This window comes from Hippopotamus amphibius, chromosome 8, assembly GCF_030028045.1.
Source record: "Hippopotamus amphibius kiboko isolate mHipAmp2 chromosome 8, mHipAmp2.hap2, whole genome shotgun sequence".
NCBI classification, from domain to species: Eukaryota; Metazoa; Chordata; class Mammalia; order Artiodactyla; family Hippopotamidae; genus Hippopotamus; species Hippopotamus amphibius.
The window spans coordinates 19,674,632-19,694,280 of record NC_080193.1 but is presented as its reverse complement, the minus strand read 5'-3'; the positions used below and the strand labels follow the sequence as shown (position 1 = coordinate 19,694,280).

The 19,649-nt window shown below is 48.4% G+C and overlaps 1 protein-coding gene across 5 annotated transcripts in view; it reads right to left on the bottom strand.

Annotated features, from left to right (window-relative positions):
* The window catches only part of MLXIP (MLX interacting protein), a 60,364-nt gene extending 54,453 nt beyond the window's left edge, over positions 1 to 5,911 (bottom strand). For all 5 annotated transcript variants that reach the window (XR_009055095.1, XR_009055096.1, XR_009055097.1 and 2 more), the window contains exon 1: positions 5,389 to 5,911. Coding sequence is in view for 2 of the 5 variants with exons in the window: in XM_057745569.1 (XP_057601552.1) it covers positions 5,389 to 5,801 (413 nt within the window). In the remaining 3 variants the exon portion in view is untranslated. The remainder of the gene's footprint in view (positions 1 to 5,388) is intronic.
* Positions 5,912 to 19,649: the final 13,738 nt, after the last annotated feature.

Genomic DNA, 19,649 nt, shown 5'->3' with positions numbered 1-19,649 from the left:
ACCATCCCACTCCACACCAACACCCCCTAAAGCACTGTTCCATGGAGGATGTATTTGTCTTTGCGCAGTTGAAGATAAATAAGGTTCACCAGAGGCAAGTTTATGATCTTGGCCACTAGGCCCCTGAGCTTCCCTTTTCAATTCCATCTATATTTCTTAGCCACCCAGTATGCGCCAGACACTGTTAGGCTCTGTGGGAAAGTCAAAGGTGAAAAGAACAGTTCTATGTAAGGATGCCAGGCAGAACCACTAAGGTCGTGGACTGGCAGAGGATGTGGCGTTCACTCCCTTTGAGAAGGACTGCAGGGCCACGGTCTTGAAGGAAGGGCAGGATTTCACCAGTGCGGGAAGGCAGCGTGCACAGGGCACGACCCTAAGGGCATTCATTTTCCCCATCTTGGTTTCCCCTGCCTTACATTCCTAGAGGAAGTGGCACTTTCACCTCCTCTCTTACAGGCTTCTGTGAGCAGATGGGGGAGGTGACTTTTCAGCTCCAGAGACACCGCCTTGGACTAGTTGCCTCACCTCCCCACAACAGCGCAAATTAACTTCTATGCTCGGGTTTTCTTTCTTTCCTTTCCTTTTTTTTTTTTTTTTTTAATATTTATTTATTCATTTATTTGGCTGCACTGGGTCTTAGTTGTGGCACACGGGATCTTCGTTGTGGCATGTGGGATCCTTTAGTTGCGGCATGCGGGAATCTGTAGTTGTGGCATGTGAACTCTTAGTTTCAGCACGTGGGATCTAGTTCCTTGACCAAGGATTGAACCCCGGGCACCCTGCATTGGCAGCGTGGACACCTAGCCGCTGAACCACCAAGGAAGTCCCTGTGCTCAGGTTTTCTTTCTTTTGTGGTTTTTTTTTTTTTTTTTTTTGAAAAATAAGAATTCCACCATCACCTGCCTGAGAGGGTTATTGTGACTTAGGATAATGTAAAGAGACTCCAGGAAGGCGGTAGTTGCTCAGTTAGTGTGAATTTCTTCCCTCCTCCCACCCTAGTGAATGAACTCCCTCCACCCTCTCCTCCAACCCTTTTCCCTGGGATCTTCCCAATTTGATCACCCTTCTTACCCTTCCATCAGGATGGCAATCAGCCAATCAGCCTCTACATAAAAAGGAAATTTGGTCCTGGACTACAAACGAGGAGAAGACAGGAACTCTGGGGCCTCCTGCTGGGGAAGGTGATTCATAATTTTTGACAGTTAATAGTGGGAAAGGGAGATAAGTATGAAACCCGATGTCAGGGAAACTGTCCACAGTGATCTCGCTTATGCGAACACACACACACTCAGTCTGGCTTCAGCACCCTCCTCGGTGCTGCCGGCGCTGCCGTTAGACCTGGTTCACGTTGTTTATCACAGCCCTTGCTAACTGTTCTACAACTGTCTGTTTATCTGTCCCCTGCCCCAAGTTTATGAGCTCCTGGAGGACAGAGATGGTCTTTCTCATCTCTGCAGCCCACAGTCCCATCTCAGCAAAGCCCTTTATTGGACACTTAATGACTCAAGACCAGAGAAAGCACAAGAGAAAAGAACTGCTTCTCTTCGGCATGGCTGCAGAAGAATAAAACGAATTTAGTCATTTGTGTGAATGGTTCCCATTTACGAGTTATCATGCCTAGGATTAGGCAGTTCCTCTATGGAAACCTTAAAATTTGGAGGACACAGTGCTCTAAACCTTTAATCGCTGGGGATCAAGAACAGAGGGCTACTATACACACGAATACAGGGCTACATTCTAGAAACTTGTATCCCAAGGCTATCTTACAGGTCCAAATTAAAAGGTCTCCTCAAATATACACTGGAGCAGAAATCCACTGTCTGGAAAGCTATTGCTTTTCTCTAAATACACAAAAGGATCATCTCTCCCCCCACCCCCCAGACATTCACACCAAGGCTCCCTAAAAAGAGTTACATAAAAAGGTAGAGAAGTGAAACCAAAGCCAACCACAAAAAAGCTATTGATTATGTGCGTTCAGAATCCTGTGGGTGATTTACACGTGTGACATTCCTCACAATGTTAGTAGGGCAAGGACCATGAACTGCGTTCTAGAGCACACAACTCCACTGAGGGGCCTTAGAAAGTATGGCCAAACCAAGAATGAGTCCATTTCGCATTTGCTAAGCAGGCATTTGAAAGCCACATTCAAAACCCCAGTTAGATACATTATTTTTCTCAGTTTATAGATGAGAAACTTGGGCTCCTAATAAATGTCAGATGAATGAGGACGCAGAATGGATTCAGCCCATTAAACCTCCTCTTGCCTCTTACTTGCCAGGTACTAGACACATTCACAGACATTATCTCAGTTAATCCTCACTTCCATCCTGCAGGGAAGCTTTATCCTCCCCCTTTTACAGTGGCAGACAGGAAGCTTTAGAGAAGGTAAACCTCTCCCTGGGGAGAGGCAACTTCTTCCCCTTCCAAACGTCCCAGTAATTAAGCACACACTGTAGGACCAAACAGAGACATTTCACTATAGGGCTTCTTAGCATCACAGATTTTAAGGGCCGCTGCATGAAGCTGGAATCCATCCGCACTGTCACTTGTCCAGGTGGACTACTGGGCACACTCACACCTAGTCCCAACTCTTCAAACACCCTATTCCCGCATGCGAAGTCAGTCTTGCCAAAGACTCTTCAGGAGTTCAAGACTTTGCATGGTCAGGAACAGATCATATTCAGAGTTCCTAGGCCACTTCACAAACGACTGGGGGAAAAAACAACCACAACTTCCCCTGCACTTAGCTCCTCCCCCAAAGAGCTGTTAAGCCTCATCTGGAAACAGCTGGGAGGCAGCAGTTAACAGGAAACCAAACAAAAAAAAAGCACAGAGTGTACCAGGGAGAGGTAGGCGGCTAGAACGAAGAGGCCAAGGGACAGACAGGAAGTTGAAGTTAGAAAGACCCTAGGCCAGAAACAGTCAGCTGAAGAGGAGCCCAAGCTGGCCTTCCTCTCAGCCCCAGAAGGAGAAAACCTGGAAAACAGTGGTGAAGGCTCACACTGCACTGAAAGTGAAGTTAGGCCACCTCTGGGGTTAACTCTTCTCTCCTCCCTGCTCTGCATATTTCAACCCTCCTTCTCTGAAAGCCAGCTAGCAGTGGTAGTGATAGGCCAGCTAGGGTCAGAAACTCACTTCTGTTCTCATGCTGCTTTCTGGGCCCGAGGCTACAGCCCAGACAACTGGTTTTGAGTCAGTCATCTGTCAATCTGTACCCAAGTTCCACACTGGCATCCAGACGAGCCTCACGCAGAGACATAAAGAGCAACTTCGTGAAAAATTACTAGGTGGATACACATCAGGGGCCTGCAGTGGCAGACTCTGCAAGGGGAATAGCGGCTAAGCAGGACAGCCAGTGGGGCTGGAGGTCTTAAAGAACAAGGTAACCTTCAAACCAAACTAAGGGTGCATTTTGCAGCCAAGAAAGTTAAATGAACAATTGCCAGTTGCCAAAATATTTTTGAAAGAAGTGAAAAAAAAAAATACCATTACTAAAATTGTTTGCTGTTATTTAATAAGAAGCCTTTAGGTTATCCAAACTGAGAGCAAAGGGGAGACTGGTTTGTTTTCCCTTTAGCAAAGCTTAGGTGAGCGCTTTCAAGCCCATGCCTCCTGCTACTCAATCAACCATTCTCTCTTTGTACGTGAAGTTTATATTAAAATAAAGAAGAGGATTAAGTTCCCTTAATAAAACACATTCCTGTCTTTCACCTCCAGTTTTGTTTGAAAGAACTCTCTCACACTGTAGCACAGGCTACAATCTAGTTGAGTTTGATTCCAATGAAGTGCTCAAATTTTGAGACTGAGTAAGCAGGGCTAAAAGAGGGCTGAGGGCTGCACTCTCAATGCCATTTGGTTTAAAACACACACACACACACACACAAAAACAGAACATCTTCACAGCCTCTGTGCCAGCTCAAACTGGCAAGACCAGAGAATCAGAGCAGAGCCTAACCAATGTGCCACGCATGGGGGTGGAAGGAGAGCTCTGGGTCATGTACTGCAGCCATGTGGCAAACAAACCATCAGGGAAGCCTTCAAGAGAGGAAATGGGGGCGGGAGGAGTGGGGGGTGCGTTTCAGGGACATAACAAAGGAACAAGTTGACTAATCATTTATTCCAGAGGGGAAAATGCCACCCAGAGCCATGTATATCTAGCATTTCAACTTCAGGTAAACATGTAACTTGGATATATTCGGGGCTCCCTGCTCTCCAAAAAAAAAGAGGGGCGGGAGGAAACGTTCCTACTCTTCCTTACAACTATTTCTGGAGTCTCCAAGGAAACTTTCCCTGTGCTGCCTGCAGAGTAGACCTGAGACGGCCCCAGCTAGTCCAGTTACTACTGCAGCAACCTCCGCTCTGCGGAGATCCTGTCATGAGCTTTGTGCAGGGCTGGGCTGCTCTGCACTGCAGCTAGCCCACAGAAGTCCTGCTGCTGAGGCAGAAGTTATCTGAAACAAATACTTAACAAACATACTTAACAAACACACCTTGAAAGGGAGAGTGGACATGTTAACCCGTGAGGACCAGGCGTTTCTGTGACTAGGAAAAAGGGATCTCCGCCTAGAGCTGGAGCCACAGGGCAGCATGGTGCCTGGGATGCCTGCCCTAAACACTGACATCTTCATATAATGTTTCTAGGGCCAGTCGGAGAACCCTCCAACTTGCCAGGAGGAGAGCCTGCATCTCCAAGAGCTGCGGCTCCAAGTCTCCCTAGGAGGCACCCAGGGCCCCTCCCAAGTTGGGGGAGGGCTTCCCAATAAAGGGAACGTGAGAGAACCCAGCCTCCCTCTGCTGGGGCAATAAGAAAAGTAGCTCGCACTTCTGGAGCAACTAATTATGTGCCAGGCACTGGAATAAGCACTTTACCTCTCTCGTTCCATCCCCACAGCAGCCAATGGAGACAGATACTACTGTCATCCCCGCTTTAAAAAGGAGAAAAACAGACTCGGAGATTTTACACAACCATTCAACACTGGAACCCGCGGCTTTAAGCCACCCTGGGCAGGTGGTCCTAACCACTACTGGCAATTGCCGGAAACACACAAAGCTTTTGGGGGAAGGGTGGATAAAGTCGAGTAACACAAGGTACAGCCTGTATTTACACCTTTTTCCAGTTCCGAAATCGGTGGCCTCGGGACACTGGAGGGAAGGGCCTGGATGAGGAACGTGAAGCCGGAAGAACCCAAGCCCTGCAGACAGGGAAGAGGCCAGGACCCCCGCCCCTCTCGCTTCCACTAGGGACCCCAGACCCATAAACCCTCACGAAGAGGGAAGACCCAAAGGGAGTGCCTTCAGCCAAGAGGTTCCCAGGCGGCCCAGCCCTCCTCCACGCTTGTTTTGTCAAAGAGAGCGCGGCTCCAGAGGTGGGGCCGGCCGGGTCCCTACCTGTAGGCCAGGGTCATGCACTCGAAGAGCTTGGTGAGCGAGGCGTCGATGGACAGGTGGCAGGAGCTGGTCTTGCCGAAGCTGTACGTCTGGCACGTCTGCTTGTTGACCGTGTCGAAATCGTAGCCCTTCTTGGGCGGGTGCTCGCGGTGCGGCGACGACACCATGAAGTGGCCGCTGTGGATGATCTGCTGGCGGCGCGGAGGCTCCTCGCGGCCCGACCCGGCCTTGGGCGGCGGTGGCGCGGCGCTCGCGTGGCCCCGGGCCGGGGTGGCCGCGCCGCAGGCGGGCGGCGGAGACGGCTCATCCGTGTCCGAGTCGTCGTCGTCCTCAGGCACCTGGGGCTTGAGCAGCACCGCGCGGCCCCGGCTGCGGGGCCGACGCAGGGAGCACATGAAGACGTCGGCGGCCATGGGGGGACCCGGCCGGGGGCATCCCCCGGGGCCCGGGGCGACGCGGGCGAGCGAAGCTGACGGGGCGCCTGCCCGGCCCGGCCCGCGCGCCGACTGTCCGCGAGCGCGCGGCGGGGCGGGAGGGGGAGGGCGCGGGCCGACAGAGCCGCCTCGGCGCCGGCCCCGGCGTGACGTCACCGGCGCGTCTCGGCCAATCGGGTGCCCGCGTCGGACTCTTAAAGGCGCAGGGGAACCTTTCCATATCTGGGCGGACAAAAAAGGGGGGGGGTGGGCAGGGGTATTCGGAGGCCACGCCTCCCGGCCCCGCCCCTCGCCCCCCCTTCCTTCCCTCCCGGGCGTTGCGGGACTCGGTGGCCAGGTGGTGCCACTCGCCAGTGTCTTGGCCTAGGAGAGGCGTCGGCCGAGCGGGCCGTGCCGATCGCGCCCCGCGCTCCGGGAATCGCTCTGCGGCCTCGCTGCGGGCCGGGCGGGCACTCCACATGGTGGGTGGGGTGGCGCTCCTTCCCCCTCCCAGGCCCCGCATTCCCCTGCCGGGCCTGGAACTGTGTTCTAAAGGCTGTTCCTAGATGTTGCTGGGCACTGTGGGTTTCGTCCCCATTTTATTGATAAGACTGAGTCGCTGAATACCAAAGGGGTTTTTCTACCGCGAAAGCAAGATCACTAACACTTCTCACCTCCACAGAGGTGGAAACTGGCTCTTTAGTCAAGTTTAGTTAAGGCATTTTCCCAGAGCATCACAGAACCAGCCACCAGCTCCCGTAACGACAACTCAAAATACTGTCGTTATTGTTAAGATCTTAAATTTGGAGGGCGAACCAGCCCCTAAACACTTCCAAAAGGGGGGATTCTGAGCTATAGTTTTCTTCTCTGTCAAGTAGATGATTCTTATGCCTCAGAAAATTGTGACAATTAAAAAATGACTATAAAGTGCTTAGCACAGTGCCTACCAAATAAGTGGACTACAGACTGAAGGAATTGAACCAGCCAGACCAGAGGCACCTAGAAATTGCCAACACTCAACTAATTCGACTATAAAAACAGCAATTTCATATGGTCCAAGCTGATAGTTGACACTTTAAGAAAGCCGTCAAGGTGTCAGGAGCTCAAAGCCAGCCTGGGGTGGGGGCCATGTAGGGAGGGTGGGAGATGGCAGGGCAACAAGGGGGCCAGTGAGCTCCCACCCTAGTCTCAGCAGGGTCTCCAGAGTCCTCCACGGCTGCTCCCCTGCTCTGCTTTGAAGCCAGTGTGTTTCACTTCCAGATTTGGGTGGGGGCTCAGCTCCCTACCCCACCTTCCTCCTGACAAGGACCTCCTAAAGGGGAGCATGGTGGGAGTGAAAAGGACAAATGGCTTTTACCAAAGTGGCTGCACTAACTCCTTCCCTAGGTGTCTCCAAGGAGGGATAGGACAGACAGACTGGCAGCTGGTATGAGTTTGAGGTCTCCTCCCTTGCCCAAACCAGCACTCCCAACTCTGGTTGCAAATGTCTGAAAATCCACCCTTTGAGTTGCCTTCCTGTATCTGAAGACTTTTCTCCTTGGTACATGCTTAAATGCCCAGCCACTTTTGACACAGCAATTCCACTTCTATAATTTTATCCTAAGGCTATGTGTACAAGGATAGCGATTACAGTAGCAACATTTGTAAAGAATGGACATTAGGAACAATGTAATGTCTAACAAGAGGGCATTCATTGAATATATTATAGTCCCCAATATAATAAAACACTATACTTTAAATGATGTAAATGTATATTTATCGACATGGAAAGATGTCCATGATATATTGTTGGGTGGAAAAACAACTTTTAAAAAGGGGGGAATTCCCTGGCAGTCCAGTGGTTAGAACTCTGTGCTTCCACTGCAGGGGGCACAGTTTCAATCCCTGGTCAGGGAACTAGGATCCCACAAGCCACACGGCACAGCCAACAACAAAAAAATTATCAGTAGTTTGATATCAATTTTTGAAAATTCATAATTTATGTGTGTATGTCAGAAGTGCACCATAATGTTAATACTGGCTATCTCTGGGTGGGGTAATTATTTTCTAATTTCCAAAAGTGACAGTTATTACTTGTATACTTTTTTCTTTGCAGTATACTCTTTATTTCTCTTTGGTTTCTAAACACAAAAGGCATCTATATGGAAGGATATATACTTTAAAAAAAAAAAAGAAAACATCAGTTTCCTGGGAAGAGATAAACTCTTAAGGCTGAAGTTGCAAACTGGCTACCTATGGGCCATATTCGGTGCACAAACATGCTTTGTTTAATCCTCATCATAAATTACTAAAGATTGTATCAGAAGAGAAGCAAGACTTGAGGAAAAGAAGTTAAAAATGCTGGAAGCAGAGGACCACCAAGAATGAGATCTGGAGGCTGCTCCAGGTTCACAGTCGATGGCTAGAAAGAGGTCTCAAGGGCAGTTTTCTGGAAAATGTGGGAAAGTTTGCGGAGGCTGACTACCCCCCCCGACCCCCCACTGAATAGTGGGCAGCGACGGCATGTGCACACGGTGACACGCAGGGCAGTGTCCCAGGGGCGCCAACAACTCCCGTGAAGGACAAAGAGCTTCCACACCCAACAAACCACAAAAATAGAGAATCTCATAGAATAACCATCTTCTCTACAAAAATCAGAAGCAGGACTTCCCTGGTGGGCCAGTGATTAAGGCTCAGAGCTTTCCCTGCCAAAGGCGCAGTTTCAATCACTTGCTGGGGAACTAAGATGCCACAAGCCACGCAACACGGCTAAAAAAAAAAAAAAATTCCCAAATGCAAAGTATTACAGACCAGCAAAAGTCAGCAAACAATTAAGGAAAGCTAGCACTCTGGAAGAAAGCTACCTGAGAACTAACAAGTGAAAGGAAAATGTTAACAGAACAAACAGAAGACTTTAAAAATAATTAATAGCCCTAGAAAGAATACAGAAGATTCTGCACACATGAAGCAATGACCTATTATGAAAGAGAAGCAAATAGAGGTCCTGGAAAAGAAATATGAATATAAAATTATGACTTTTCAAAAGAGTCAAGTTGAATAGCAAAATGAATAAGTCTGGAAAACACAGTCATAGACTGAAAGATTAATCTGAGAATTTCTCCCAGAAAACTGCCAAAAGGACAAAGGGAAGTTAAATGACATGGAGGATTCTTCCAACAAAAGTTCCAGCACCTGCCTAACTGTTCCAGAAAGGAAGAAGATAGTAAAAGAGAGAGGGAAAATTGGAGAGAGGAAATAATTAAAGCAGCAATAAAAGAAAATTTCCCAGTGCTGAAAAAGCAAACTTTCCACATGGGTCAGCATAGGCTGATTGTGCAGTGATAACAAACCACGCCCAACTCTCAAAGGCTTAAAACCACAAAGGTGTGCTTCTGGTTTAAGCTACCCGTCTATTGGCTACGTGTCTCTCACAGGTGGGCAGTGTGCTCTGCTGGTCAGAGTCACTCCCAGATGCAGGCTACAAGAGCAGCCATCGTGGCAAGTGTGGCCCATCACTGTGGCAGGGGGAAGAGAGAGCTCAACAGGGTCAGTTGAACAGTCTGACCCAGAAGTGATGTGTACTCCAACTCAAGGGTCAGAACTAATCACGTGGCCCCACCCAAGCACAAGGGAGCCAGGAAGTACAATCCCATCATGAGACCAGAAAACAGCCAGAAATATTTGGTAAACAGCACTGATGACCAATGATGACTACACCTTTGGATTTCAGATGACTCTCAAAAGCATTATGCCAACTAAAAGGAGCCAGACTGGGACTTCTCTGGTGGTGCAGTGGTTAAGAATCTGCCTACCAATGAAGGGGACATGGGTTCAAGCCCTGGTCTGGGAAGATTCCACATGCCACAGAGCAACAAAGCCCATGTGCCACAGCTACTGAGCCCGTGCTCCACAACAAGAGCCCGTGCTCCACAACAATGAGAAGCCAGTGCACCGCAGCAAAGAGTAGCCCCCACTCTCCGCAATTAGAGAAAGCCCGCACACAGCAAGGAAGACCCAACGCAGGCAGAAATTAATTAATTAATTATGTATTTTTAAAAAGGAGCCAGACTTAAAAAGCCATATATTGTTTGACTTGATTTATATCACATCTGGAAAAGGCAAAATGATAGGAACGGAAACCAGAGTAGTGTTTGCCAGAAGTTGGAGGGGCGGGAACTAACTACGAAGAGGAACAAGGGAACAGTTTGGGGTGATGCAAATACCTCTTGATTATGGTGGTGGTTACATGACTGTAAGTTTCTCAAAATTCATAGAAATGTATGCCTAAAAAGGGTGAATTTTACTTTATATAAATTATACCTCAGTAAATCTTGGAGGATACAGGTTAAGTGGCCTTTTCATGCGTAGGCCATGTTTGAAAGAATTACTGGAGGTTGTTCTCCAGCAAAACAAAAATTGAATTCAAGTAAGAGAAAGATATGGGACACAAAAAAACAGCTTAGAGCAAGAAAATAAAATAGAACTTAAAATTGAATTTTTTTAATTATGATTTTTAAAGATTTTTTAAAAATAAAATATAAAGCTTTAAAAAATTAAATTGTGTTAGAAGACTTATTTTTAAAAAAACCGTGCTGGCCTCTCACTCCCTGCATGCCTCCAGGCCTACTGCCTCTGATTCTGGAGCTTCTCTGATTTAATTTCTGATTTAATTTCTCCAGATGCTAAACCTCCTGTCTGCAGCAGAAGGGAGAGAGGGACAGTCAGCAGAGACTGTGCAGGATGGGGGGTGTGCAGGATGCGGGGGGTGGAGAGGTCTGACTGTCTCATAAACAGACTTTCAACCAAACCCCATTTTCATTCCCTGGCTTTCTGCAGTATCTGATGCCTCCAATTCCTGAGACTTCTGGGACTCTGGGCGAGGACTGGCCTGCTTCTCATTGAGATCTACTTCTGCGGCACTTGAATCTGGCCTTCTTCACCCTCCTGTCCACTTTTGTATATGGTGGTTTGGGGCTCCAAATGTTGCCTTATTTCACTAACTATGGATTTTCTGCTTCTGTATCTTGGTTTCTTTTCTTTTCTTTTTTATTTAAGCTCTTTATTGGAATATAATTGTTTTACACTGCTGTGCCAATTTTTGAGGTGCACCAAAATGAATCAGCTGTATTGATACACATATTCTTAGTTTCTTATACTTTGTGGGTGGTTTTGAACAAAAAGAAAGGGATGAACATGCCTTTGCAACAGTAAAAACTAATATCTAAACAAGTTGGTTTTTTTTTAATTTGACTTATTTGCTAACATTTTTTTTTTTTATAAATTTATTTATTTTATTTATTTATTGGCTGCGTTGAGGTCTTCGTTGCTGCACACGGGCTTTCTCTAGTTGCTGAGAGCGGGGGCTACTCTTCATTGTAGTGCGCAGACTCCTCATTATAGTGGCTTCTCTTGTTGTGGAGCATGGGCCCTAGGTGTGTGGGCTTCAATAGTTGCAGCACATGGGCTCAGTAGTTGGGCTCACGGGCTTTAGAGTCCAGGCTCAACAGCTGTGGCGCACGGGCTTAGTTGCTCCGTGGCATGTGGAATCATCCCAGGGCAGGGCTCGAACCCGCGTCCCCTGCACTGGCAGGCGGATTCTTTACCACTGCACCACCTAGGAAGTCCTATTTGCTAACATTTAAAATATCATGACATTTCATATAAATGTGAGAGTGTTAGGATTTTCTTGAACTATCAGAAGATTTGACACCACTGGGCTCTTACTATTTTCACATGGTAGAAGCTGGAGCTAAGGAGGAGCAATCCCCTTTAGACACAGCATGGCTCTCCAGTTTTCCACAGTCCCCACTACTCCCTAACATCCCAGTGTGTTTTGCTATTTACATTACCTGCCTGGTTCCTGTAGGCATTTGAGTTTGAAATCTCTGCTAAACCTTATTATTAGCTGCGTGCCCCTCAGTGGAACAAGTTAGGTGGGAACCTTTCCTGCTGTGGCTGTGGGAGAGAGAAAACAGCCACAGGAGAAGGTGAAGTTTACTAGGAAGGAAGAGGGCACTAGGGATCAGACCGAAGGGGAGGAAATTAAGAAGGTGAGAGAGCTCTGGGGACAAAACTTTCACAATCTGGGGATAATTAATACCTACCTCTCTGGGTTGTCATGAGGATTGAGTGAGTTAATATACGTAAAGTGCTTCAAGAGTGCCTGGCACACAGTATGTGGTGCTATGTTGGCTATTATTATTTTTGTTTTGTTTTGTTGGGGGTGTAATTCACATGAAGTTCTATTTGTTTAGTGTACAGTTCCATGAATTTTGACAAACATATACCGTCGTGTAATCACCACCAAAATCAAGATGTGAAATAAAAGTAATATAGTAATAACAGGACTTCGCTGGCATGGGTTCAATCCCTGGTCAGGGAAGTAAGCTCTTGCATGCCATGTGGTATGACCAAAAAAAAAAAAAAAGATGTGGAACAGTTCCCAACACTGTCTCACACACAAATTCCATCTCACCCCTTTGCAATCAACCCCTCTCCCCACCCCAGCCCCTGGCAACCACTGATCTGCTTCTTGTCCCTTTGGTTTTGCCCTTTCCAGGATGTCATGTAAATGGAATTGTTCAGTAAGCAGCCTTGAGTCTAGTTTCTTTCACTTAGCATAATGTATCTGAGATGCTTCCCTATTGCCAAGGTGTCTGTAGTTCATTCCTCTTTATTGCTGAGTTCATCTTATGACTGTACCAGAGTTCGTTTTATCCACTCACCCGTGGAAGCCAATTTAGCTGTTTCCAGGTTTTGATGATTACGAATGAGGCTACTATAAACATTCACAACGGGCTTTTGTACATTTTAATTTCTCTTAGGTAAGTACCTAGGCGAGGGATGGCCAGGTTGTAGGGTAAGTTTAGGCTTAACTTTATAAGGATCTACCAAACAGTTTTCCAAATGCCTGTACCATTTTACCGTCCCACCAGCAGTGGAGGAGAGTCCTCATTGCTCTGCATCTTCACCAGTACTTGCTATTCTGGTCTTTTCAGCCATTCTAGTGGGAGTATAATGGTATCTTATTGTGGTTTTAATTTACAGGTCCCTAATCATTTTTTTTTAATTTTTAAAATTTATTTGGTTGTGCCAGGTCTTAGTTGCAGCAGGCAGGATCCTTTGTTGTGGCTCGAGGGCTCCTTGGTTGTGGCACACAGCCTCCTTAGTTGTGGCATGTGAACTCTTAGTTGCAGCATACATGTGGGATCTAGTTCCCTGACCAGGGATCGAACCCAGGCCCCCTGCACTGGGAGCTCCGAGTCTTAGCCCTGTGCCACCAGGGAAGTCCTGCATTTCCCCAATAATTAATGATGTTCAGCATCTTTCATGTGCTCATTTGCCTTCCGTGTATTTTCTTTGATGAAACGTCTATGCAAATAGTTTGCTAGATTTTTTTAGCAGGGGGTGGGGGGTGGGGGATTTTGCTTTCTTATTGTTCAGTTTTGAGAGTTCTGTATATATTCTAGACACAAGTCCTTTGTCAGATAAGTGTTTTGCAAAGATGATGTGCCAGTCTGTGTTTTTTTTCATTCTCTTAACAGTGTCTTTAGCGGAGCATGTTTCAAATTTTGATGAAATCCAATTTATCAATTTTTTCTTTTAAAGTTAGTGCTTCGATGTCACACCTAAAAAAGCTTTGCCTAACCCAAGGTCACAAAGATCTTTTCCTGTATTTTCCTGCAGCATTTTTAGAGTGACATTTTGGTCTATGAGCCATTTTGGAGTGAATTTTGCAATAAGATGTCAGGTATGGGCTGAGGGTCATTCCTTTTGCACATGACTGTCCAACTGTTCCAGTGTCCGTTGCTGAATATTTGCAGTGATGGTGATGATGATGTGATTTGATTTATTTTTTTAAATATTTTTATGGCTATGCAGCATGCAGGATCTTAGTTCCCCAACCAGGGCTCGGACCCAGGCCCCCTGCAGTGGCAGAGTGGAGCCCTAACCACTGGGCCGCCAGGGAAGTCCCTGCAGTGATCATTAACACTCTCAGGACTCCTGTTCTGGGGGTGAGGGGCAAGAGGGGAGCACCCTGGCCCTGCACATCCCTCAAACCGAACCGCTGGGGCCTCTTGCCGTTCTTTGCCAGCAGAATAATTGGTTTCAGGTCGCTTTACCTCCTCTCTTTCTTCCTGAACTCTCTTGCATAAAACAAACCATGAAAGGGCAGGGGTGGCCTAGCGGTCTGGCAACATCCCTTTGAAAATAAACAAGTGCACAAACTGAAAGGCAGCTGCCATCTCTGGGGACTACTTGGAGAAATAGTTTGGGGCCGGTGCATCCGCTGCGCGTGGCTGTCTGGCCCCCCGCCGGGTGGCAGGTCAGATACTGCAAAACCAAACAGCATCCCGACTGCTTCAGAGGAGACCTCTGGCCAGGGAGACCCGCACCCCACCCCTGCCCCGCACACCTTCCAGCCTTTGCAGGGAGAGACCAGGCTGGTGGGGAGCGACAAGAGTTCCGTGGCTCCACAGCTCTGGACAGTTTGCATGGTTAGCCTCACACCACCAAGGGAAATTCAGGGGAAGGGGGGTGGGGGGGAGGTTGTGAAAAATAGATGCCTGTGGGTTTGGGGTTCTCTTTTCCCTTTGAGCTTTACTGAGGTGTAATTTACATCCAATAAAATTCACCAATTTTAAGTGCACAGTTCAATCAGCTTTAAGAAGTTCATACAGTTGTGTAATTATCCCCACAATCCAGTGGCCCAGAATCATTGCCTCCTGCCTTTTTTGCGGTCAGTCTTTTGCTCCCAGCCCCAGGCAACTCAGCCTCTACCTTCTGTCTCCATAGTTTTGCTTTGTCTAGAAATTTCATATAAATGGGATCACAACAGTCTGTAGTCACAGCGGATTTCAAGCCAGAATCGAATGAGGAAGCCAGAGAGCCAGAGCGGCAGGGACACCTGAGCCGAGGGCTTTTCCTACCTGCTGTGTCACCTCGCGGGCACCATGGTCTCTAACCTCAGTATTCACATCTGTACATTGAGGCTAATTGGTCCCCCTCTCAGGGTTGAAGCCGGGGTGAAATGAGGTCCAATGTCTTTTACATTCATAATACTCCATGGGGACTGGAAACAGACCAAATACCCATCAGCAGGGCAGTGTCATGACGCCAATGACATGCAACAGTATGGCTGAATCTCACAAATGTCTCATTGAGTGAAAGAAGCCAGACACAAAAGAGCACATTCTGTATGATTCCATGAATAGAAAGTTCAGAAAATGTTAAAGTTTAGAAAACATGTGTGCAGAGACTTCCCTGGTGGCGCAGTGGTTAAGAATCTTCTGCCAATGCAGGGGATAGGGGTTCGACCCCTGGTCCGGGAAGATCCCGCATGCCGCGGAGCAGCTGAGCCCTTGCACCACAACTACTGAGCCCGTGTGCCTAGAGCCCGTGCTCTGTAACAAGAGAAGCCGCAATGAGAAGCCTGCGCACCGCAACGAAGAGTAATCCCCACTCTCTGCAAGTAGAGAGACCGCATGCAGCAACAAAGACCCAACACAGCCAATTAATTAACTAATTAAAAAAAAAAGACAACATCCGTGCAGAGAGATGTCGGGGTAGTGATTATCCTTTGCGGGGTGGCAACTGGAAGGGGTAGGAGGGGGACATCCAGGGGGCCCGTAATATTCTGTTTCTTGATCCAGGTGCTGTTTTGTAGGTGTACTCAGTGAAAATTCATTGAGCTACACCCTTTCATATCAATAAAAAATTCAGGAAAGTCTTGCATGGCGTCTGGCACACACAGTAGGTTATTATTATTATTATCACATTCTTTCAACCGTAGTGTTTCTACAGGAAAAGTGTGGTCAAGTGCAGGAGTAGAGAGGCTGTTTCTGTAAAGGGCCAGATGGTAAATAGTTTCGACTTTGCAAACCAGTGTCTGTAGCACCTACTCAACTCTGCTGCTGTATCGTGAAAGCAGTCAGGGACCATATGTAAGTGAATGAGCAAGGCTGTGTGCCAATAAAACTTTATCTACAAAAACAGCTGGCAGGCCTGATCTGCTGACCCCTGATCTAGTGGAAGACAGTCTGGGTTCCAAAGCCTCCTTCACTGAATCCCTGTTCGGTCACTTCCCTGGCCTCAGTTTCCTTGTCTGTATAATGGGGAGGCTGATCCCTGCTCTAAACCACCATTCAGGTTGACAAGGAGGTCAAATGAGCTCATAACTGAGAGAGCCCTGAGGGAGAAAAGCAAGATTTAAGTGTCTCTTGAGATTCTTTGATGCCAAGCAGATTGTTATCTCTGGCCAAGTCTAAAGAGATAAAGGCGTTGACTCCAGCTCGCCCAGAGCATCCATGGGTACCGGTGTCCCAGATGTACCCCAGAGGGAGACAGGACCCAAAGGCCTGGTACCACATCCTGGTCTGTGCCTCCCAGAGGCCTTTTCCCCCAGAGCCTGGGGACAGAGAGCAATGATGAAGGAGGGAGGCTGGAAAAGAGTCCCCAGTGAGCTGTTCTCCTGAAACCTGGGCCCAAAGCTCCCAGCCTGTGCCTGCGGCAGGTACGTGTCGTCAAATCTTCGGCCCTTTGCTCAAGGCCTTCCCTCGGCTAGGAATGTCTTCCCTTCTGCCTGTTTCCTGGTGACCTTCCAGTCATCCCACAAGGCACCACTCAGGCTCTGGATCATGTGGGGCAAGCTTGGTGGATATCTCCAGTGTCAGTCATTTGGGGGAGAGGTGAGTCTTCAGGAAGCAAAGTGTAAGTCAGAGGGCAAGCCCAAAGTAGCTGGAGATGGGTGATTCTGACTTTCCCTGTGCTCCAGCTGAACTTCTGGAGTCTGGACGTGCTTGAGGGTGGTAACTACATTAGTAATAACAATAGCAGCTAATATTATTGAGACTTACTATGTGCCAGGGCTTGTCCCAAGCACTTTACATGTATTAATTAATTTACATGTATGAAGCCTCACAACAACCTGAGTAGGCACAATTATTCTTTCCATTTTACAGATGAGGCAGCTGGGGCCCAGAAAGGTTAAGATACTTACCTGAGGTCACACACCTCTGAAGTGCTGGAGCTATGAGAATTCTGGAAGAGGCTGTTTCAGAAGTCCAAAACGGGTCCATGTTGGCCTCTGTTTACTTCCTTGTCCTCAGCTGTGAAACTTCCAAGTCCTTGCCACATGGGAGCATCGAAAGGGTGAAGTTTGGAGGAAAGAGACACTCCAAGAGAATGACACCCAGTCAGGAGTCAGAGCTACCATCTCGGCAACCATCCCTTCTTCTGGATTTGTCCAAGAGACACTCCAAACCCTTGAATGGAGGGGAGGGGGCTCAGGTGGGGAAAGACCCAGTGAAAACTGACCTAAAAACTGACCTAAAACTGAAGCCTGTGCACCTAGAGCCTGTGCTCCACAACAAGAGAAGCCACCACAATGAGAAGCCTGCACACTGCCACAAAGAGTAGCCCCTGTTCTCCACAACTAGAGAAAACCCATGCAGCAACTAAGACCCAAAACAGCCAAAAATTTATTAATTCATTAAAAAAAACCCCAAACACTCTAGCAAAACTCTTTCCCAACAGTTCCCATAAAAATCCCAGGGCTGACTCTCATTGGGCCTCTTTAGGTTATGTGGTTATCCTTGAGCCAATTGCTGTTGCCAAGGGGAGGGGCCTGGGTCACATGGCCAACCTTGGGTGAGGGGGACCCCTACTGGAAGAAGAGAGGAATGCAACTGGCAAAGATAGCCAGTGTCTACTGTGAGCCTCTGGAGGAAAATATCTATTCCTCACCTGGTGGGTGGGGGGATAGACTTGGCCTTTAGGGGCTGCAGTCTCTTCTCAGCCCAACCATGGACTTCTACGACACTTGTCTTGGTCCATACTTGGACCTGGACTAGCACTTTCTCTGCCTGCCTTCCCCCCAACCTGTCCCCACCTCACTTGGCTGCAGTGCTGGTGGCCTTCACATCACCTGGGGGCACACAGGCCCTCTTGCCAACTCCCCCTTCTGCTTCACCTACTGTCCAGTTTCATAGCTGCCCTGACCCCACCTCCAGTCTGGCTTTTTCCAGTCCATGCCATTCACTAGCAACACTGCGCCCAGTCCGGCAGAGCCCTGGCTCAGAAACCTCCAGCCACTGCTTAGCGTCCAAAAGGAAAAATGAGCTTCTTGGCCCCATGCCTGGGCTTCCTCCACCATCCTAGGAGCTTCCCTGACCCCTACCATCAACATGCACCTCTCCCCAATTCCAAACTGTGCTGGGTACCCCAGTGCACCAGCTTATCTGCCTAGAGAGAAAGGGTCAAGTTTGAGTCAGTGCTGCCCAGGACCCAGTACACAGATGGTGCTCAACGAATGCCTGCAAAGCCAAAATTTCCAGCCTTTGAGCATGACTGCTCCTCAATAAAGGGACATGAGAGGAAGTCAGACAGTTCCACAGAGACAGACAGGGAGCTGAGACAGAGAAGGTAAAGCAGAATGCCTGGGACAGAGACCCCGGGAGTGGAGATCATAGTGGTAGAGAGAAGTGGGGAGACCCAGGCAGAGGAGTCTGGAAGGAAGGGACCTTCATCCAGAGACAGAGGTCCAGGGAACAGGCCACAGCGAGCACCGAAGAGAGTGAAAGCGTGCCTGACAAGGCCCCTTTTTTTGGTTAAGCAAACAAGGCCTCTATGATTTGTGTTTTGTCAGCCTGGACTTTCCATATCAGGAGTTTATTTCGCTGAGCAACCAATCCTGGTAAAAACACTGGAACATTTTAAAAAGGAACGGGGTGGGGAGGAGAGTCAGACAAAACAAAAAGGAGAGAACATTTGCCTCCAGGTCAGTCAACGGTCAACATGGGTGACTTAGCACAGGCCTCGCTGGAACAATCATCCCAGCTCTGCTGCCTCCATCGGCAGTTCATCCAGGGCCGGGTTTCAGGTGCGAGAGTTGGAAGAGAGACCGGACAGAGGAAAAAGGAAAAAGTCCACGGTGGTGGGGTGGGTGGGGAGGGAGTCTGAGCTGAGAGAGAGAAAGAGTCTGAGTTGCTGGGTGGGGGGAAGGGCCCTAGGGTGGTTCTGGCTCTAGCCGGACCACAAGTCACTAGCTGTTGAGACAAGTCAAGACAAAGTTGCAAGTCACCAGTGAACTGACACCTCAGAGTCCCTGTCACAAGCCAGAGCCTCCCAAAGTCAGGGACTTGGCAAACTCTTGTCCTCGGCCAAGACCCAGGCTGGGGGGGCAGGGTGTGGCTGTAATTTACATTGGGGCTCTGACTGACTACCGACTGGGGCCAGGGGCTGTCTGCATAAGCTGACTGACAACCCCTGCCCACAGCATCCAGCTGGTGCTTAATGATGGCTATCCTGATCACGGGAGGCCACAGTCTTTGCATACAAGCTGTGTACAAAGTCAGGGCCACGCAGCCACGCAGGGGACACCAGAGCAGCCGGTGGGGGACCTTCCCACCATCCACCAGTTTTACTCTTTATCATAATGTTACAAAATCACATGGTGTTTGGGCTTCCCTGGTGGCGCAGTGGTTGAGAATCTGCCTGTCAACGCAGGGGACGCGGGTTCGATTCCTGGTCTGGGAAAATCCCACATGCCGCGGAGCAACTAAGCCCGTGCACCACAACTACTGAGCCTGCACTCTAGAGCTCGTGAGACACAACTACTGAGCCCACGCGCTGCAACTATTGAAGCCCCCATGCCTAGAGCCTGTGCTCTGCAACAAAAGAAGCCACGGCAATAAGAAGCCTGCACACCTCAACGAAGAGTAGCCCCCGCTTGCCCCAACTAGAGAAAGCCCGTGCGCAGCAACGAAGACCCAATGCAGCCAAAAATAAAATAAATAATACATCTTAAAAGAAAAAAAAATCACATGGTGTTCATGATTTGAATTTTTTTTATTTTCTGAAATGGAACCA